The 22,929-nt window shown below is 41.8% G+C and overlaps 2 protein-coding genes across 6 annotated transcripts in view; both read left to right on the top strand.

Annotated features, from left to right (window-relative positions):
• The window catches only part of LOC143352748 (cell adhesion molecule Dscam2), a 249,819-nt gene that overhangs the window by 187,094 nt on the left and 39,796 nt on the right, over positions 1–22,929 (top strand). For all 5 annotated transcript variants that reach the window (XM_076785506.1, XM_076785504.1, XM_076785505.1 and 2 more), the window contains one exon: positions 15,944–16,063. In XM_076785506.1, the coding sequence (XP_076641621.1) occupies positions 15,944–16,063 (120 nt within the window). The remainder of the gene's footprint in view (positions 1–15,943; positions 16,064–22,929) is intronic.
• LOC143352766 (cell adhesion molecule Dscam2-like) lies at positions 2,953–3,493 on the top strand. The gene has a single exon (XM_076785569.1). The coding sequence runs from the start codon at positions 3,055–3,057 to the stop codon at positions 3,373–3,375; it is 321 nt and encodes a 106-aa protein (XP_076641684.1). The 5' UTR covers positions 2,953–3,054; the 3' UTR covers positions 3,376–3,493.

The raw sequence follows: 22,929 nt of genomic DNA, 5'->3' as shown, positions 1-22,929 counted from the left end.
CTTGTTTAAGTAATATTTTCGCAGCAATCTCTGATTTGTGTTCACCTCTAACAAGGTTTGAAAATTATCGCTGTTCATTACTTACCATTTTGAACGATTTTTTCTCAGCCTAACGCATCTATATCTTCTAATGACCCCTGTATGATTTTCTTTACGGCTATAATGAATAGAACGTAACCTAACGTTTAACAATTCTCTAGAAGAAAATGAAAATTTACATTTATTGTACATATACGATTATTTTAACGTCTAAATATTAATCACAAAGCCTGACTCGACATTGTATGGCAAGAGGTTAAGGGGTTACATATCTTTGAGGGGTTGAAACATAAGAGAAGTTCAACAATTTCTTCCACATATAAAATTGTGCTTTAAAAAATTATATGTATACATTATTCCATGATATTTAAGTAGTGCTTGAGGGAAAGATTGAATTAAATCTCTTCAATTAGAGGGACTGTGTCGCCGGATACAGGGTGTCTCAGGGTGAGATGATGTTATTTGCAGAAATAAGTAAAGAGAAACGAATAACATTTTTTTGGTAGAGAATCTTGAATTTGAAAGTTCGACGGTTATGCGTGCTGTTGAATAGGAATTGTATGACATGTCTGATCATGATCAACCAATTCTACTTCTCAGGAATTCTGCGACACGCGTAGCCGCAATTTTTCAAACTCGATTTTCTCGGAACCGAAGCGTTAACCGAGAGAATATTACAGTGAATTCTCGATATACAACAACACGGGTCTTGCCAGCGTCGTGTATCGTCCAGGTGACATGCCCGAGCTGTGTTATGTTTACACTCTCGAGCTTCGTGGCTCCTCGCAGGGTATACCCCACGGTAGTGGGGATAATTCCGCGCGATGTTTATTACCCAGGCCTTGACAACATATACAGAGGAATCGCTGTACTCCTTTATACCTACTTTTGCAAATAGAATCACCCCCATGCCTGTTTGCACCACGCATTCTAAGACACCCTGTACAAGTCTCGAAAGTGTCGGAATATTTTAATTTTATTTTTATTCAAGCCATAAGAACTTAGTTCACGACAACATTAGCATGCCAGAGACATCGCAGACAAATTTTTCCTGGCTCAATTTCGTTTCGGAAGTGATCAAGCGTCCGGTGACTCGTGGACAGCGGTGTACAGAAAGAATTACCGATGTTCCTCCGTAATTAGCGGAACCCTTCACAGGGCGAGTTTCACCTGCGTAGAAAGTAATCCGCGCGAAGGGACACGGGCAGCAACGGGTCCTAGCAGCGCTCCCGCATCGAGGTTTCGATCTCGGACAAGCAAGAGGAGCTTACTGGCCAGGTTCTCGAGCCAGTTGCCTCGTAAAGACGCATCGGCCGACATTAACAGTTACCCCGGGTCATAAATGTTCATTTTCCGCGCCGTGAGGCACGTGTGTAGCTCCGGCCGAATATTTATGGCCGGCCCGCTATTTTTCACGAGCTCTAGCTTTCGAGAGGGAGCGTTTGCACCTGTCCCGTGGTGGTTGGAGGTCACGTAGAGAGGGTAGCAACGGGAGAGAGTGAAAAGACCCCTGGTATTATCGAGTTTCTTCGTTCCGCGGACCCGGCCAATGGAAATGTCGCGCGTTAAAAGTGCGCCGCGACTCGATCGAAGAACGTCACTTGGAAAGTAAACAAGATTTCGAGCCTGTCCTTTCTATTTCTCCCTCTCTCTCTCTCTCTCTCTCTCTCTCTCTCTCCCTCTATCGCGCGGTCTCTCTCCGCCGGCTTCGCGACGAGACTTCTAATTTCTAAAGTCGGGAAAACACGACAACCTTTCATGTCCCCCCAGCAATATTACTGGGAACTCCCTTTTTGTAGATCGTTTTGGACCGTTGTTGCAGCCAAGGGAAACATTAATTACGACTGCCTGCCTGTTTACGGAAACGGATTAAACTCCTCGCTGCTCCGTATCCAGACGCAGTATTTTAATGTACATTTCAGACGTTCGAGAAGAAGATTTATTAACTCGGCGTCGTTTTCGACGCGAGCTAGCCGTTAATTCAGTTCCGAGACCGAATGGGCGCTCGTGTCCCGGCGAGTTTCTTGATTTTCACGTAATTATACTGTGAACCGTTTTAACTCGCCGCGATTGCATCCAAGTATGGAATATTACTGTGCCATTCAACGTTCACCGGTTACGAGACAATAATGCCTGCATCGCGGGACCGTGCGCCCGGCAAACCAAGCAGAAGTCTCATCGTCGAAGCTGTGTCCACTTTCGTTGTCTCGTTCTGTTGCCTAAGTAATAACAAATCAAGACGGTGGCGTGTTATTGCGTATCGTTACTCGTTACACAGTTTTCTAGGAAAATGATTGCTGGAGAATTACAGTTGTCACTAGCAGCTACCGCATTGCCACCTCGATGAGATTACGAGTAACGGGGTGACGAGATGCGGTAACAAACGTGGACATATACTTCCCGTTATCAGAGTCTATAATCCACAGTATCTACATCGTCGATCGTCCTGTTGAAATATTTATGAAGTCCTCTTTGGTATCGCTTTCGGCAAGGGTCATGTAAAGTGGCTGGTTAGAGGTTATGGAGTCTTATGACAGGAAGTACGGTAGTGCTCACTCGAACTTGCAACGTTTGGGATCCGGAAGTAAAATTTTTGGGACACAGGGTAGCGTTTCTCTTGGAGTAAGAGCGTCTTCTCTTTCCTTGTTTACCGAGACACGGCTCCGTGGAGCTCGAGGCACTAAGTGATAGGTGAAGAGTGGGGATGAGTCGCGATAACTGAAGTGTAACAGATTTTGCAAAGTCGAGGGAACGCTGCTGTAGGCGTTTAGGCTGCGTGTGCGCCCTGTGACGCGAACGGAAATCTTTCCGGCCGACTTCCAGGCATTCGAGCCCTCTAGCTACCGATCCCGAGCGTAAGAGGGAACGGAAAGTGTGGTCTCTGGTCGCGATACGCGTATAGGAGAGTGTGCGGTTAGTGGACGGTAACCAGGTACATACTATTATCCACACGTCACGTTTATAGTTCCACCGCGGATCCCGCCGTTTTATTTCGAGAACGGTGTGACGGAGGGGATGAGGACACAGCTAATGTGTTCCATGAGCCAGGGTGACCGGCCGATCAACGTCACGTGGTTGATGAACAACAAACCGATTCAGGTCAGACCACCCGGTGACGGCGCATCGGCGACGTCTTCGTCGGGCGGATCCAACCCGGCCATTGCCGATACCGGGGACAACATACAGATAAGCAACTTTCCGCCCGTTTCCAGCATCCTGACGATAAATAACGTCAGCGCTAGGCACAGCGGGAACTACACCTGCCAGATCAGCAACGTCGCTGGTGTGGCCGAGTACTCGGCCAGCCTCACCGTTGCTGGTTGGTGTCTCAAATGAATAAGAACAAACGTCGACATGGTAGCTCTAAGAACCTGTGTACATAAGACCGTCTCCAGCGAACATCTATACTCGTCTCTCTCTCTATCTCTCTCTCTCTCTATCTATCTCTATCTCTCTCTCTTTCTTCGCGCGTGTATACGCAGATCGAGATGTCCAGCAGGAGTCTGTTCGATTGTCCATGTCAGCTTTGACTGATCGGATGAAGTAGAGCGATACCATAGCATCACTTTTAAGTGATGATCTGAACATGATCTTTCAGTAAAAGAAACACTACTTTTGCTTAATTATTTACATCTACATACACCGTAAAAATTATTCAAGCTTGAATCAAACTTGAATTGAAAAGCGATGCTTTAACAAATATTTTTACTTTGTGGAAAAGAATATCAAATTTCCGTCCTAATTTTTTAAATTAAGATTCTGTTGGGCTCTTTGTAATACCATTTGCTAGGAAATAAATATGGAAGGCTTTTGTGCAACTGCATTCTTGACATATAAATTTTTACAGCGCATATTTCTTTCTTCTTTATATTAATTTTCATGGTCCTGTAAATATTTATTATAAAGCACATTTCAAGCATATATAACGAGAAGTCACATTAATGAAATGGAATTGGTATTAATGGACAGTTAGTCTTCCATATATTCATTCAATAATAGTCGTTCAATATTATTTCTCAATTCATGAGAATAGAATTATTACAAATTTTTATATCACTGGTTGCGACAAGAGTAACGAATACAGAATTCGATCCTTCGAAGGCTACGGGGACACTCGGAGATATTTTCCCAGATATCTCGGTCTGTACACCGGTATATACACGCGCACATGTATATATGTATAAAAATATATATATATATACATACCACCGCACAGAACCAAACAGCCATGAGGAAGGATTGGAGTACAGTGCGTATTCTTACGAGAACGATTCACGATGCTATCTCGCGACTTATGTATCCGATTAAGGCCGCGTTTCCTCGGATTTTTCGCGACCCCTCACCGATGACATTCCTCGACTGCAGTAAGGTCAATGGAGAAGTATTTTGTAACTGTGATTCCGGAGATCGTGTAGAATTGATCGACGTCAAATATCGTGGGCAGAGGTATTCCGAAGAAGCATTTAATTTGAAATGGTTCTTGAAGCACCGTGTACAGGAGAATGCGATGAATTCTGACAACGATGGTGCTTCCTCAGGAGAAGGAACCTGAAGAAATTCAGTTCGGCGAATTGTTAGCGAGACATTGATATGAAAGTATTCGTCACGCTTGAAGCTTTCATAAATACCTTCTCGTTCGTACTTTAATAATACAAGTTGACCATTGTTCGAATATCTTTTCTTTTATTGGTTTCACTCTAGTCCACGGATGTAGTTCGAATTTCAAGTAGTACGAGATTAATTGTTAGTTAACGGGAGTGTTTCTGAGGAAACTTACTTCCCTCGGACAGTTTTCAGGAATGTTATACAGTTTTAAACCCTTGTCCTACAACGAGTGAGACTCGTGGTAAGAAATTTGGGAAAAAAACAATAAGCACGAGCCGGACCCGTGGTACCTCGTTCCGACCAAACGTAAACAACGCGACTCAGGCTCGTGGCTCGCGATATACATACAGCGTATACCGCGAGTATACTAAAGAGGTAAACGGCTCGACGCGCGACCGACCTTCTTGTTTATTGTGGCCCGAGCAATCGGGAGTTAGCTGGTAGGACAACGGGTTAACAAAGGACAAGATAAACTGAACTACTAGTTGTAAAGCGGTTAAATGATATTGAACAAAATCGTTTGTTTGAGCCGTCGACAAATGGGTGGCGGTAGTGTTATGGTATGGGTCGATGTAGGGTATCATGTTAAGGCTGCAATTAATTTTTTACAAAGCCGTATAAATACCGGAAAGAGATGAAATTAATGGGAAAACAATTAGACCAGTCCGAGGTACGCATTGCAGGCAGCAATTACATTTTCAGCGAGATAATGCTGCAATTCACACTGCACAGGCAGTACAAAATTTCTTTATTTTGAGAAACATGACTGTTTTGGATTTGCTTGCTATTATCGAGAACGTTTCGGCTGACGGTAAGCAGTACAGTGACGTAACAGAATTGAAAAGTAATATTATTAACCCTTTGAACTCGAAGCTATTTTAACTCCAAAACGAAACATTTCTTCCGACCTAGAATATTTCCCTTCTATATATTTTCTTTCATGTTATACATACGAAAATGATGCAATTTACTCGTACAATACTGAAATGTTTGGTAATTTATTAAATACAAACAAATTTAATAATGTAAAAAATATTTTCAATAATGATACAGAAATTTTTAGTGCCGCCTTACAGTCGTCATTCGAGTGCTAAGGGTTAAAAGCTGGAGCCCATTAACACGAAAACGATTTTAAGAAGTATATAAAATAATTGTAAAACGTTTATTAGATGTATCACGAAAAGGTGGTCTTTCCAAATATTATCATGTTTAACAAAATATTAAAACGACTCTAATTTGCTATTAATGTCGTATACAGTCAGTTTAGTTGACGTATCCAATATATAGAGAGTGTAAAATGTACAGTTTCTTTTTTCCTCTTTTTTTTTTTTGTTCTTATAAGAACTTTGTCCGGCACTGTACACAACCAGAAGAGGCGATCCAAGCTAAAGCAGTTTAATCCGTGGCAAGAAGTTAAAAAAAAAATTCCAAACACAAACCAAACTAGCAAAGAGACAGTGACATTATCCGGGTGGTGCGCGAACCAAATATTCCGCAATATGGCGCGATTCGACGGTCAAATCTCCCATAAACATAACAATGTCTCCGCGAAAAGAAGATAGCTGGTTCCAGGAAACGGTCGGTTCCGGAACTTTCCTCGCAGATGTTCCTGGTCGTTCTTCGAGGGGGCGGAAAACTGGCGCTTGGCTCGCAATTACAGTTTTCCAACTACGGGCTTCCCGTGCATGCACCGAGACTTCCGTCGGCTAAGCGCGGAACGATGAACACGTTTTTTCAACGAGCACATTCTCCAACTCGAATGCTCATTTCCGGGAACGACGGTCGCCTCCCTCTGTTCCATCGAACGGCATTATAAGCCTAGGCTATCCCCCTGGAACGAGAGGACCACGACGAGTAGGGGTAGAAGTTAGGGGAGGCTGGAAGTTTCTCCCCGTAGACGAGGGACCCGGGGTGGTTCTCGCGGGTATCTGCCGCGCAGGGAAATTAGTTTCGAGTTTCGAGGTGGCGCGGTAATACGACTTTTCAAGAACTTCCATCCGCCGGCGCGGCGACGATTTCGAAAGTCGGTGACAACCATTTCTTAGCTGCGATCGAATCTAAATCACTTCCAATCCTTCCTATGAATGGAATCATCCCGGGATTGTTCCCGAGATTCGACTACAGGCGAACCGGAGCTAGTAGAAAAGACAATCAGTTCCGTTTATACACAGACTAATTTTCGACAATTTCCTAATTATCAAGATTATTTCACTGCTTTCTGTACGGTATCTACGAAAAGTATTAGGCTGTTTAGAAAGTTCTTGTTGGATTTTGAATTCGTTAGTTTCAAATGACATTACTGCTGTTGTTTAACCTGAAATCGGATCACTTTTATAACTGTATAATTGATAATTACACATATATACAAGATTCTCTGTTTTTTTTTTTAATAATTTTGATGAGGTGAAAATGATATATTGATGCTAAATCTTTCGGTTAAACTTCACCTTGGCAACCCAAAAAATTTTTAACTTTCTGCTATATAATCCTGTACATTTTTACGAGAAAATACGAAAAATCGAAGTTTTAAGGCGAGAAATTCACTGGTTCAAAAGTTATGCGTGTTTCAAATTGAGCGTTAATTTAAATTTATTAAACACGTTAATTTCGAACGTAAACTGGATTGCCAGGGTGAAATTAAGCCAATCTTTCTACTCTTTGCAGCATTTTAAAATTACACTTCGATCTCATCAGAAATGCATAAAATCCGGAGTTCATTAATAAGCAACAGATTTTGATGCAAATTAAATCGTTTTTCACATAGTGTGAAATGTATTGATTGAAATGTGTTGTTAAATGTATTTCTTTAAAATGTGACGTTACAAATGAAACACAAGCTAAACTCAAACACATCCTAGGCCCTTTTGTGCGAGTATTTCTGTGGAGCGTTAAGGGATGAAATCAATTTTAGTTTCCAAACTCGCGCTTTCCACAATCCACGGAAATTATTTTGCATAAAGATCCGCAGTCTAGTAATAGCATTTCCAAATTCTTCCGACGCGTTTCCTGTTTCGTGTTTCATCTATTCGTTTCTGACATAAACGCACATAATCCGTAGCCGCTACGTTTTCTCGCGGAGGTCGTAGGCGGAACGCTGAAGCGGCAGATCGTCGCTTTACCATTCCAAGAGATGCGACCGCGAATGTCAAGTGTATTAAGAGCATGACAAGCCGCGATGCCGTGTAATGTTCTTCCGACCATTCATATTCACTAGGCAGCGGAGTTTGCGGGTCGTGGGGTCGTGCGCAAAAAGCACCGTAAATCCGAGTTACCCGTCTATGCGTGTCCGTCGTGATTTCGATAGCGTTTTTTCCGGGTCGGACCGTGGCCTGAAAATAACACACCGGTGTCGCGTTTTGTCCGGCGAACTTTTGTACCGCTAACGAACTATTTTCACCGTTCGATACGTCCAATCTGACCTCGAAAATACGAGCCGATCGCGGAACAATGCTTCGGACGCGGCTCATTACCAGTGTCATGGGGCCGCGGGTTTCCGTGAAATTTGGCCATCGTGCCGATGGGTTTGCACGGTATCGATCCCCCCCCGGGGAACAGGAGGCATCTCCCCTGGCTGATCTTGAGAGCAAGCTAGAGCCGGCCACGTGGTATTGACGGATTCAAGAGGTTCCGGGCTATTATCGAGACTCTAAATCTGCGAAGCAATGGACTGGATACTTCGAAAACAATGGATCGTAAATCGAACGAGAGAACAGCGTTCATAATGCCACACGTTTCGTGCTATTGTCACTCGAACGGTATTCCACTTTTTTGCGAACTTTATTGGAAACTTTCTTCGAGGCGTTACAAAGTACAAGCATAAAATCAGGTGACCAAAATTTATTGCATTGTCATATAAGAAACGAGAAAGTCAGTCTGTAAAAAATGGGTTCATTGTAAAAACAGCAAGGTTGATCAGCCAATTTATAAATACAGTAAATGAACACATTTATAAATACAGTAAAATCTTTATCTGAGTCCCGTTCTCGGACCCTCGCGGGGTATCCCCCCCCCCCCCAGTAGAGGGGTTAGGCGAACTGACTAATAATAAGACGGAACCGTTCCACTTAACCGACAATGTTTACATCGACTCTACTTCACCGATATTCTGTTTTTATTGGAATTGTGATTTCACCGACATCGGTTTTCATTGACGTTCTGATGTCACCGACATTAGTTCTGATTTCACTGCCATTAGTCTTCAGCGACACTTTGTTGTCACCAATTGGTTTCTTTCGTAAACGTCTCGTGAGCATTCTATTTAATTTTGCAAACCGCGATATTATTTTGCTAGTGAGTCAAAATCGAAATGTCGGTGACAATAAAGTGTTGATGAATACTGATGTCAGTGAAAAACAAATGTCCATGAAAACTAATGTCGATGACATCAGAATGTCAGTGAAAACATAAAGCGGTGAAGTAATGTCGATGTAAACATTGTCGGTTCAGCGGAACGAACCCGGCTAAGATCAAGATTTTACTGTAGTGTAGTATTAAAAAATCAACTACTGGCAAAGGATATTATTAAAGCAATCAAATGACATCTGAAGATGTAAAATAAAGAAAACAGCTTGTATTCACTATTTAAAAAAAAATGTAAAATGAAGAGCTCACCGTATGGCCACTATCAACAAACGAAAGTGAGATATCGAAGTAAATTATCTACATAGACATAAAGACATTTCGTAGCTGGGAGCATTGTAACGGCAACAACGGATTACAATCGGCCAGATCGCAATACCAAATCCGCTCTAGCCGGCAAAATTGTCCGAAGTTTTCGTGCGAAGCTAAGTGGAGTTTAGGTAGACGATAGTTGCTCGAAACAGGGGGCGATCGACTGGAAAATAGGGTGCGCGATTTCCGGCGATCAGCGAAACGTTCGGGATGATAAGAGCAACAATGGCAGTCGCGACGAGAACGATAACGAGCAAGAAGCGTGAGCCACACGGTATCGGCTGAACGATAAGAAACACCTGACTTTCCATTTGTTTTCCATTATTATGGGACGACAGCCGGTCCCGCCGCGTCGTTTCAGTATATCTGGTATATACGGCTGAGAATCGGACGATGATACGGCCGCGGAAACGGCTAACGTCTAGCCGGCTTGAAGGAACAAGAAGAGCGGAAACGGGGAACGCGTTCAGATAAACGTCGCCACGCATTAGCCCCGCCATCGGATACACGTGTCCTAATGTCTATAAAACGACAACCACGGCCCCCCGTCATTCGAGATCCATTCTCCTCCACGCGCGAGGCTATATAAACGTCTCATATCCCCGGCGGAATACGAGGATCAAGGATGCGCGTGTCCTTTGGATCCGCCGAGCGCTTTTCCGAACGATGGGCCCATTACACCGGGCAGAAAATTATTACTGACGACAGCGTCCGCAGGATTTCATAATTAACACTTTGTATACCGCGTCTCCCGTTTCTTAGAGACAGAGGTACTATTCCAGATATAAAAATGAATCTTTGCGCTAGTTACGTAATTTTCTAGTAGCTAGTTCAACGTTGCTATTCATAATAATCAATAGTAGTAATAGTGACGTGATGATTTATGAAGCTGTTGGTTCTGTATTCTAATTACAGAAATAACCGCAGCTTTGTCGATATAAACGTAAAGAAAATTATTTCGCGGAATTTTTCAACAGAGCAGTGCACTGGCATGGGATTTTCGCCGATAGTTTATTGATATTCAAACCGTAATATTTCTGTAACAAAAAATGGTAAAATAATAATTCGAATCTCATTTTGAAGCGTGCAATATCTGTTCCTAGGATTTTTGTGGAGTTTTTCTCAGAGATTGTTCTGCGTCCACGAGTCTGAGTCGTGTTCTTTATGTTTGGTCCGAACAAGGCACCTCGGGTCAGGCTCGTGCTTATTGTTTTTGGCCCAAATTTCTTACCTCGAGTCTCACTCGTTGTAGGACAAGGGGATAACTACAAACATTTGCGCGCCGTTTGTGCGCGGCCGGAATGCAATATAAATTCTGCTACGCTTGGAAGCACTGCAGCCGATCTATAAAGTGCGACCGAGATTTCAGTAATATTTGCCCATCCCTCCGGGATGAAAGCAGCGCGCGTTTAGGGTCTTCTTCGAGTTCATCAGAGACCGCCATCTTTGGTTTACGCAACAGGTTTACGGGCGACCCGCCTTTTATCGACAATTTTCTGTTTGCTTTTGTTTCTTGTTGTCCGCGTCTTTTATCGAGGAAATGGCGAGCAAACAGCAGCCGCAAACCCTCGGCGCCGAAATGTTATTTCTCGAAAATTGCAAGTCGCCCTACGATGACACGCAAACTACAAAAAACTAATGTAGCTATAGTTGCCCGGTAGCTTACTCTTCTTTCATGAATTGTTCGTATATTATGAATGAAATGTATTTTCTCGATCTCGTAAGTACTTGATCAACAGTTGGAGCAAGTACATGCAACGATAAAGTAGCGGAGTATTCTTCATTATAAATTAATATTAGATTTTACGTGTACTAAAGATTTCCCAATTTAAATTATAATTTTTAGAATTGCTAACTAGGATAAAATATTCCATGTTATTCAGAGTTAAAAATAACTGGATTGAGTAAGAAGACATACACTTTTCACAGAGAGAATTTGAATTTTGGATGCTGAACTTTCTCTTCAGAAATAAGTCATTTGGGCGATTTTACAGAAAACTATTTAGAATAGGAAGTTTAACACTGAAGTCTGATAATTTATCTTGTTTATTATATTCAAAAGTAGTATGCACAAGCTAATCCGTTATCGATCGACAATATAACTGAATAATTTATGATAATGTAATCAAAATATTAAATAGTCTGAAGGAACAATCTAGGAGGAACGGCTCGGCACGGAACGTGTTAATTATCGCTTGATTAGGAAATTGTGTGTATTCGCCGGAACAGTCACAGCGTAGTAACTAAGTGTGAATCCTTCGACGGACCTCGAGCGAATGTACTGGGCAGTTTTCGTCTAACATATTTCCAGAAGAAAAAAAAAATGGCTGTGGCCCAAAAGTTGTATTCAGTAGAGCAAAGAATAACCGATCGAGGAGGAGAATCATTCCGGGAGCATCGTTCCGGGCGGACCGAGTCATCCAAGCAATTCCAATGATCCAAATCCCTGGAAGATTCGATACCAGGTAGCTGAATTCAGGTTACTAGGTTCGAGAACTGTTTCCTCGGATGCCACGAGGTCCGCATTGCGCTCCGCATAGTGATACGGACAGGGCCGAGTTGTCCGACCGGAAGTGGTCCTCTGCAAGGCGTTTCCGGGGAAGCGAAAAATCGTTCGTGCGTTCACGGGAATGATTATCTCGATAGGACCGGTACTCCGATCCACCTCATGGCAACAGCACCCCTCCCCCCCTGTGACAAAAGAAAGGGCTACGGGATCGAAAATAAGACACGACCACCCGATAGACCAGACCGTGTATAGCACAGAGCCGACCGAAAAGTTGAGGTGTTCCTTCGCTCACGAGAGAAGGGGAACGATTCATTCCTAGGGACCGCAAGCTTACCGTGAACCGGTTTTGTTTAGTTTTAATGCATGCCGATTAACGGGTCCCGGTAATCGAGGACACGGGTTTCTTTCGTTACGGTTTTACCGGAACAGCACGTATCTCCCGGCGGACGTTTAATCATCGCCAACGTTAATCCGTCGACGACGCGGTAAGGCACAACAAAAGAGAGATAAAGAAGAAGCGGTGTAGAGTGGAACCACAGAGTTTCTTCATTGCTATTACGTTCTCTCGTTTGATTTTTTCTTTTTTTGTTTTTCTTACAATTTTCGTTGATTCGTTCGTCGTTTGCTGCAAGGTGTCGCGAAAGCTCGACGAGCGTTGCCGATACAGTAGACGTAACGCGATCAAAAAGACCTAACACGTTGAACGCCACGTGAGTTGTATTTAACTCACGGCTGTGTTCGGTGCAGAGTGTTGCGTGAGTTAAATGGAACTCCAACCGTGGCACTACAAGAAAAAAGAAATGTGGCCTCGGGGCTCTACCTTGTTTCTCTCCTTGGTCGTTCAATGTGTTAAAAACTGTATACGACTGTATATATGTATTTTATGTGGCAGTTGGTGTACAACGAATGTGCAAAAAATTGTTTGAAATGACAGTACACTTGGCGACACGGAAGGTACATATATACAGTTTTTCTAAACAATCTCTTTTTATCGCGTTGTACGGGAGTCTACGCTATACTCCACTTGTCGAAACACGAAGAAAATGTATGGATTAAAAAATGAATCGGAAAATGCAACGAACGTTTTTCTCTGTTATTTTTGTTCATTTTACGAAACTTCGCGCGATAAAAACGACGAATCAATACTCTTTCTGTTCCATCGTATGTATTTTCATCGGAACAAAACATGTTTGCATCGATGTTTGTACAACTCAAAAATTGTTCGTGTCGGTACGGAATATACCGGCGACGTTTAGTCGTGACATTTTGTGACACCTGCGCTGATACATCCTCACGTTCATCTCAGCATTATCAAAGAGAGTTCGATGTAGACGTCGAGAGTCGAGCTGATTATTTCAAATAGAATTTAGTCACGTTTTTTACTGTACATCCACTTTCGGTTCAGAATCTTGGTTTCTCTTCTTCTTTTACTTTCGTTTACGGCGCGTGATCATTAGCTAGACAGTATCATATATCTACCCATTTGATTGTATTATTGTAGCGGTTTCGTGTAAAGAAGAGAATTACTTAATATTATGCTCGTGCAATGCAACCGATATGTCTGTGACAGATGTAAGAAGCATGCGTTCGCGTAGTTACAGGTTTCTGATTCATACGTTTCTCGTAATAAGTTTACTTTTCCCTCGTTTATGGTTATATTTATCTTCTGTCTATTGTATACATATATATATATCTAAAAGTGTATATGTATATGTATGCCATGTATATTATATACATATATATAATAAATGTGTATCGACAATGTATACTTATATACATACATATATATGTATATAGATATCTATATATATATATTCTAACGAGCAACTTGGAATGACGATGGAAGAATGTTGGAAGCAACATTTTTATTATATACATATTTGACTGTGTGCCTCGAAGTTTTCTGCGTGCCTTCTTCTTTCACGAGTAACCAGTAATTTTGAGATAGGTTTGCGTTGTTCGTGATGTTGTTTTTCATTAATCGAACGCAATCACCATTATGTATTCAGAATCTTTTTTAACTTGGAATGATGCCTGCCTGTGTTTCTTATATTTTTTGAATAATTCATGCATGCAACACGTTACCTCCTCTACCGTCGTATACTTTATACAATTCCCGGATGATATCGTTCCTTGTTTGGCAATGGTCGATCGACGAATTTCGTTTTCTATATTCCCCCTTTGTTCCACCTCGTTTAATTAACGCACGTTATATTCCGTATCACCACGGAGCACTGAATACACGTTCCTTTGATTTTGTTTCCCAAGCACGTTTTCCACTGTGCCTCTTTTCTCGTTTTGTTCGTTCCGTTCGGTTCTGTTTCGTTTTAAGAATGCACGATCTTGTTGGTTCCTACTTTCAATGGTTTCATTCAGTCTTTCGTTCGTTATTTTAATTGCTGCTCGAAGTTCCCCCCGGTAATTAGTTCCTCCTCATTCGGACGACGAGCGAGCATAAAATATTTTTCATCCCTCCGATACCGACATCGTCAATTCAAGTAGTCTAAACACCATCACACAGGATACCGTCGGTACTGTTGACAGAACACACACATATACATACACAGCTACACGTTATTGTTTCACGCACACACTTACTTAGCAACCCGTAAGTATGCAGTACATCGAACCCGTTGGACATTGCATGCCGTTTCGCAACATACGAGTAAAAACCAACGACACACGCAAACACATACATACACATGCACACACACATGGACACACGTATACGTAAATACCCAGTGACAGCACAGAAACACGCGACAATATGAAACAATAGTAGATCGAGGCCGGTCACGACGATCCCAGTCGCCGGAAGCAGTCGTTCGATCTTCCGGTTCTGACCATCGTCCGCGAGAACAATGGCTAATTAGTACGGCGGAAAATCTTTCGCGTCAGTCGATGTCAAACCGTGGACATCGATTGATCTTCGTCTCGGCCACTCGTCATCAATGTCCGACATTTCATTCTGGGACCGGGACAAAAAAATTCATTTCTTTCGGTGGATGATTTATTTTCGGAATATTTTGAACCAGATTTGGCCGTGTTTTTCCACCTGTCACTCTAAATATGAAGAATGTGCTCGCAGCTGTGATTGCACGGATGTAAAATCATTATTCGTTTACACAGTTCACAAATTTCTAATGAAATTGAAAATAGGATACACTTTGGTGGGCAAAAGTCGGTCGCAAATGTAGAATGAAATATTTCCGTGTTCTGGAAAAATCGGATTGCAGTAGTTGTCGAGTATGGGTGCTGTTAAATAACGCTCGGCTGACGTGTCTGACTATTGCTTGTCGTTTCTACTTACGGCGAGCGTGGACGCGAACCTACTGAACAAATGTGTAGATCGATTTTCTCGCTGACAGAGATTTATGTGGAAATAATTGCGTCGACGTACTACTGCACTAGGAATTAGTTCGTTGAAACATTTTTATTAGAAATATTTTCTGGATTACAAAATTATTGCACAACAAACTTTCCGTATTGGCATCATAGTAGACATTGTTATCATTACAGATACTAAAAGCGTTGTTTCCACAATCAAAATGTCAAAGTCATAATATTAGCCACAACGGTCTTTGTTTAAACTTTGCAAGAGAATCGTCACAGATATTTTGATCCTATCGGTCAAATCTTCAAGCAAATTGATTTTTCCGAATATTCTTCAACCACCGTGAGAAGAAAACCTAATTTCCAGTGCGGACTTGGGATCTATACAGGCAGCCATGCTTTACGAATTTCTCGGGGCGAGGTATTTTCTATTTTCAATGTAACCTGATCTATTCGACGGCGGCGAAGACGGTCTTGGAATTTGACGCGCGTTTCGGGTGAAAGGATCGGACGTTTCGCCGGGCGAAACGAAGTATTGTCAACGGGAAAATAGGTTCTCGCGGACAAGGCAGATCCGGATCAGGATCAAGACGCGAGCAACACGGGACAAGTGACGGACAGAGGGCAGGCGCCGCGCCGGTGTAATTGACGGCGGTCCGAGCACCTGAATTCAGATAGAGGCGTCGTCGATGGGGATCGTTCGAGATCAGGCCACGGATGAAACGCTCGTCGATAAAACGAGCCGACGAGTCGGAAGATTTTAAGCCAATTGGATCGTATTTTTAGTGCCGCCACGGTGGACGGTGGAACCTATCGACCAGAACGCCGTTGTAGGTCACGGCGTCACGATCCCTTGTCAGGCCGATGGATTCCCCATTCCGACTGTGACTTGGAAGCAGCCGATCGGTAAGTCACAACACTCCTTCGAATCGGCCATACTTGGCCACTAATCGATTATTTTATGATCACTTTTCCAACTGATTATGAATCCGTCCCTCGTGTTGTGCCCCTCCCGTGTCAAATTGACACGGAGTACAATTGACACAATGTATTGAAACGTAAAAAACGTATTAGGTCGTCCCATAAGTTCGTGCCGTTTACTCTCGCACCATTTAAATTCTAAAAATAAAATACGTAATCACCCTTTCACTCCACAACCTTTTCTGACCTTTTTGGCAAAGACATCATAACGTCGCTATAAAATTTCTGCGATTTTTCATTCAAATACTTTTCCATGGTGAATAATATAAACATATCGGCGTACTCGACATACTCGGCACGAACTTATGGGACGACCTAATATAAATGATTAACACTAGAACTACCGAGTAATAAATACAACTGATGAATATTGCTTTGTAATCACGACAAGACTACATCTATTCAAACCTAATACGATTTTTATTCTAACACGTGCAAAGTTTATTCAAAAAATTCTGATGAAAACATTTTTATAATTTCAGTAATTGTGAAAGAAAAAATTAGGAACCAGTCATTTTGACTGTTCAAGTGTTAATATTCGCATATTTGCATTTCTTTGATCGATAATTGATCGATCGATTGATTTCGTTTTGATTGATTTATCACAGAAATTTTCGTTTTCCATTGCATTTGCTGTTCTTCATTTTCGTTTAGAACTCATTGTTATCGCTACCGTTTGCCCACTCGTCTTTCTAGCGTTTAAGGAAACGATTAAGCAGAATAGTAGTTAAGTAGAACAGTGGTGTAGATAGAGTATAAGACATGCTTACTTGAACTCCCATTTGGTCTTATGTAGATAAGAATGACTACGTAGTCTTACGATACAAAGTTTCGCGAATATTTGACTGATCTTCGTATATGAATTGCGAAACGCGACTGGCATGAGGAATCGTGTTCCCTGAAACCATATGCAATTAGTTTACTGATAAATTCTCCTATTTCCTTCGTGTCCTGTTTCATCTGTTTACTTTGTTGGCTTCGTGGCAAGTAATCCTTTCGCTACTAATACTTCTTTCGCCCAACACTCTTGTCCACAGGGACCTACAGAAGGATTATAAAACTCTATACAAATGCTAAATTTTAAATGTTTAAATTATTTCGAACACCAAAAATTTAAAAGAAGTTCTTACCGAAATACTGATCGAGTCAGAAGTACTAAGTCACGAAATTGACTATGTGCACAGGAAAGTCATTAAAATTCTCAAAATACGTTGATAGCACTGTCACATCTTTATTGTAATAATATATCATATTTCCAATTTATTTTTATTTATTTGTGTACAAATCTATTGTATAAAAAGGATATTTCTTCCGAATTTTGAGATTGTGAACAAATGTATGTACATAGAAACATCGTTTGTTCTGAGTATGTCTAATTTTAGCTGATGAGTTAAATGTCCACAATTTCGGAAATTTGATAGGAGTATCTTCATATTTGTGACTGACTGTACGCGGGAGTTTGGAGGATTTTAGTTATACAGAGAGCGACAAGGATGTTAAGCTACATCCGACTGACGGTATACCATGTTATTAACTCGCTGCGTAAGTTCTGGATGGTGTTGCATTTTGTGTAACCTGTCAGTGTGCCACCCCAAGTAGATACAACTATTAATCCTAATTTACGATGTCAACAACTTCATGGAAAGCAACAAGAATTACAAATTAAACGACTGTCCCACGAGCACATATAACTACAACAATACTGAAGAAAAATTTATAAATTGCCCCAGGTTTCAATGTTTTGTGATCAGTACATTTTTGTTTTTGACTACAAAATTTCTCGTTATTTTCATTTTCAAGTTCAACGCAAAGATTTGTATTTTCATTTCAAGTATATTGTAAATGCATGGTTATTTGCAGTCGTTCACAGTCTAGTCTAGTCTTACAACAATGGAAAATACGTGCAGACAGAACTTATGCAGCCCGTCATTTGAAAATCGCGATAACAAAGGGAGCAGTAAGCGTACAGTAAACGAACAATCTTGAATGCTAAAGCAAAATTTCAACATTATGCGTCAAAAGGTTTTACTCGTCGAGATAGATTTGAAGTAAATGACTGTTGTTGGTAACATTATAGAGAAGGGATAAAAAAAGTGTCTAATATTGCTTATCGATAACAGTCATTGATGGACTCAGGATTTTTACGCTTTCAAACGAGTCCGGTAATTAGTAAAATTCGTACACGCTTATTCATTCTACTTTCATTTAAGTAAGGTTTCGCCATCAAAATTTTACGAACGAACAAAATTACCAAAGTTATTTCGGAAGTACAATTTCGTGTTACAATATGAAATTAAAAACATGTGTTTCGGACAGAAACGAATACTTTCGGTCAGTAAATATACTGTAAAAACAGGCACGGCCGTGTTTCAAGCACTGTTTATTTACATTTCGAAGCGTCTGTATAGATATATGTACTTTTCAATGATGAGTGGCTTTATACGTGCGAGTTCAGCAAAAAGATCAATATTTATTTACGCTCCAGTGAAGTACAAAAGTGTATACTTCGTGAAACTTTGGCAATAACGCTGACAGCGTGAGAAATATCGCAGATCGATTCGAGCATTTCTCTCAGCGTGGACTTTAGCAGTCAATTTGTTAAAGAAAATTTTCTGTGCTGAAAAGGAGATAAAATGGCTGTTGAAGAACACCGAGTGGCCATTCCCGGAACATTTCTCAGCCGCCAGTCCATTTTTCTTCCTTCGCCGTGCATAAATCCACCGTATGCTTCTCAAATACTGTACCGGGGTAGCATAATCTGCGGCTAAAGCGACGATTAGATGGAGCTAGTTTACTCGGCCCTCGCTGACGAGTTCACTAGCCTTATCGATTGCACCGAGCCTGGACCAATCCCGGAGAAAAATGCAACTGATTTGACCTCAGCTTTATCCATCATCTCGTATCCAACCATTTGAACCACAAATCCATCACTCTGTCTTTTCTTCTCTCCTCGATTGAGTTTTCATTTCAATTACTGTCAGGTATCATCGACCAAAATGGACACTAATGGACAAAATTATAAAATATTATAAGAACCATAGGTAACTAATTGTAACCTATCGTCCAGGATAGCTCGTTAATAAGAAAAATATTTTTATAAAAATAATTCATGAAGATTCAGGAAATGAAACAGTTATATTTGACATGGAATTTTGGGGTTGAAACGTTAGCCAAATCATCTGATATCGCAAAATTCAAATATTCCTATTGTAAGTTATCTACTGTTAAACAGGATTGTGCGTGAAACAGAGTCATTTATTGGATTGTAGCATATTACGTGCACCAATTAATTCCAAATTAATTAATTGTAAATCTATTTTAAATTCAAATCTTCTGCTCGTTATATTGGAGGCGGATTAATTAATCGTAAGAGAGAGTCCTTTTATATCCACATTCAGAGCCGCGAATTTTAAACAATTTATGAGATAAAAATGGTTAGGTTATTAAAGGTCAGATCTGGAGTTCGTGCCGGATATGATGCAATAATTTAAATAATAATAGAGAGAATTGCATACAAATGTGTTACCAGGGTGCCTCTGGAAACTAATTTGACTCGCTAGCATTCAGTCTCCATTTCCACGAACGTCGTCTCTGTTTCTTAAATATAAGCTCGCCGCCGCGTCATCTGCGAGTCGCGATCCCTTGAAAAAACAAATTATTATTTCCCGTCACAGCTCAGCGCCGCTTTAATAAGCGGGGTCCGATGGTTCCGCTTTGACAGGCTTCGCCGAGGCAGCATTTTACGGAGGCAACTGCTGCCCGCTGATCCTTATTAGTAGTCCTTGCTCGTTCCGCGCAAGTTGAACGCCGCTCCTTTCCGGCCGATTTTACCCGTGGACGGGGAAACTCTGAGTGCCTTATTCGCTCATTGTCAAAGCCCCCGCCTCGACCTCGGATCTTTCGATCTTATTTAATTGGCGAGATCAACTTGTCCTTTTCCGTGCCCGCGAACCCATCGACGATACACAAAATTCGTCGCAACGGCAACACGCTGGCACGAAGCAGCTACTTTCTTGGACACCAAAACGACATTTCATTTAGGAAAGATATCGATTCAACGCAAAAACGGTGCAAGTCGAACCAGATAATCATTGGATGGCGCGAAATTAAGTGAAAGTTCTATGTCACGTTCGTTCTCTGCAAGCCAAAAATTATATTACAATTATTTTATTCGATGACGACCAAACCCTTGAGTCGTAAGCGAGTGTATATTGCCTAACACCACTTTTGGAAATTTTTACATATTTTTCAATCCACGTTTCCGAAACCAAGGATAGTGCTCTCCGTGGACACAATTGTAATTCTGGGTCAAAATAGACTCAACTGCCGCTGTCCAAATGCTGAACGGCACACATAAATTTCAAATTTTGTAGAACGTAATGTCGGAGGAAATTTTCCCGTCGTCCGACGCGCCCCTTGAATCGACGTAGTCAAACAATTTTTCCATAAAATCGAAAGTGTAAAGGAAACAATTGGCACGTCCAGTTAGTTTCTTATTCGTTCCATTGTGGCGGCCGGCGGCGACGCAGCCTCAAATTTGATTCCGAACAATTTACGCTGACGAATCGATGAACTATGTATCGACGCACGTAATCGACGGGAGGTTATTCGAGGAACGTTGTAATTCGAGGCATTCGCTCTCGACAGATTATTAGGGTGCACCCGGTGACCTACGGAAGAAGACACGGGATTGTTTCGCTATGAATTTTCAACTGTTTCTTTGCATTTTGTGCATTGTTCCTCTGCCGGATTTCCCACTCGAGAAGACCAATTACTTTCGACGATTTCCGGGTCAATCGTGGTGGTGCTCGTCGATTTCATTAAGTTACACCTATCGGGTGTATTTAACCCGAGGAGGACGTGGCGGTCGGATCCATCGGAATTTCCGCTGATCCGACGTATTCGCTCGTCTCGTTCAACCTGAAATAAGCCGTTCCCCTCGATGAAGCAACGGCATAATTAGTTTCATCGGTTCGTTGATCGTGAGCATTATATTGCTCCGCTCGGGGACGGAATTCGCTCTATCTTTCTCTCTCATTCTCCCTATCGCAGCAGCCCCTTCTCGCGAGAAGGGACACTTTTTTCCCTTGGCTCGTTCCGACCTCGTGGTGGATCGTTTTTTACCGGATCACGTTCATCCAGTTCTGAAATACATGGTGGGACGAAAAATCTGGAGTTTCTACATACAGTGTATCCAAGAAGTATTTGAACACTAAACATCTGATTCTCGAAAAATCGCCTATATCGATGTGGTGATCTCAATTTTCGGTTGACCCGTAACCGAAACGTTCGTTAGGTCATTAATTTTAATCACATCAAGAGAGGAGCCACGTTGCAAATTCCGTTCGCTCCGCGTACTGGAACGTTTCGAGGTATCATTTCTCATTTTCGGTAACATTTTTCATAGCCATCGATCCTGAAAAGAATCGTTCCACTCTCCGACGGCGAAGACTACGGAAAAAGGTATGACGTGGCGAAATTCAATTAGACACCGGGAATCGATTCAGTTTTTTTACGAGAGGTTGATTTTCTGTTTGTTAGGAGCGCGACAATGCCGGTCCCGCGAAGCACGACTGTATTTCCTGGAACAGTGTGCCTTTTCACGCAACACCGCGCTTTCTTTGGACGTTCGCCCGTTTCCTGCTGTTTATTGTATCGGAAAGAATGTCGGGTGACGTTGATCCGCCGACGTGGCGCGCGGCGCCGTGTGTGGAATGGCGCGGCGCGGCGCGGCGCGGCGCTCTGCAATGTTCCCCATCGAAAGAGGGAAACACGATACCATGAATTCCAACCGATACTCTAATACCAGGGAAAATTTAACGTCATAAACGCACGTCCTATGACATGGGACACCCTCTCGCGTAGACAGCGGCAACGGCAGTTATATTCTGCTGGCAGAGAAATGCAGTGCGTCCCTCGCAGCGGTTCCGATGTCTCGAATATTGTATTGTACTCGAATAATGTGCAGGATTTTATAAAATATAATTTATTCGATACTTGAATACATTTCTGCCGTTTGGAGAAAATACTCTCCATTTTTCGATTCACAGGACTTTTATTTACCAAGAAGAAAACGATAGAAACTTTTTCGAGTATCTAGTATTCACTGAGAAATACAATGTTTTTAGTTTCTCGGTCAGCGAGGTGCCGACAAACGGACGTTGTTTAACATAGGATACTCGGTAACAACCGTACGTCACTATTACAACTAATTATTACAAATGTTAGTTCACGATAACCTCCACTCGGTTAGCAATATTTTCGTGCTTTTCGTATTATTTGTCTTGCGAACGAAGAGTCGGTGTACATATGAAGAAGAGGGCACAATTGAGGAGGATTTATAAGGAACTATTCCTGTGTTTGCATTACGAGAGCATATAGATCCCAACGTTTCTTTCTCCTCGTATACGTACCAGCTAGCATGTTTAAATATTTGCTTACATTTTACCGCCCTTCCATGATTCCCATTTCTCGTGTCAATATTCCGTCGGACAAAATCTTTTGATACAATCTCATTTCGTTGGAGAACAAATCCTCGTTCGGGTGGCTCCGAGGATCAAAAACGGTATCGAATTATGGTTTGTTTTGTTGACGGGTCTGACCACATAAGGACACCTCGAGCACTGCGCACACTAATTTTTCTAAAAAGCTTAAAGGAACATCGCGTAAGCATAATATATTAGATGAATATAAAAGTTCTAGTCCGATGTGAAAATAAAATCCAAACGGTTACATCGCGTAACAGTTTTATTCATTAGTTATACGATCACCACCAATATCTGCAACACTCA

This window comes from Halictus rubicundus, chromosome 3 (genome assembly GCF_050948215.1).
Source record: "Halictus rubicundus isolate RS-2024b chromosome 3, iyHalRubi1_principal, whole genome shotgun sequence".
Lineage (NCBI taxonomy): Eukaryota > Metazoa > Arthropoda > Insecta > Hymenoptera > Halictidae > Halictus > Halictus rubicundus.
This window is presented reverse-complemented; position numbering and strand designations above follow the sequence as displayed.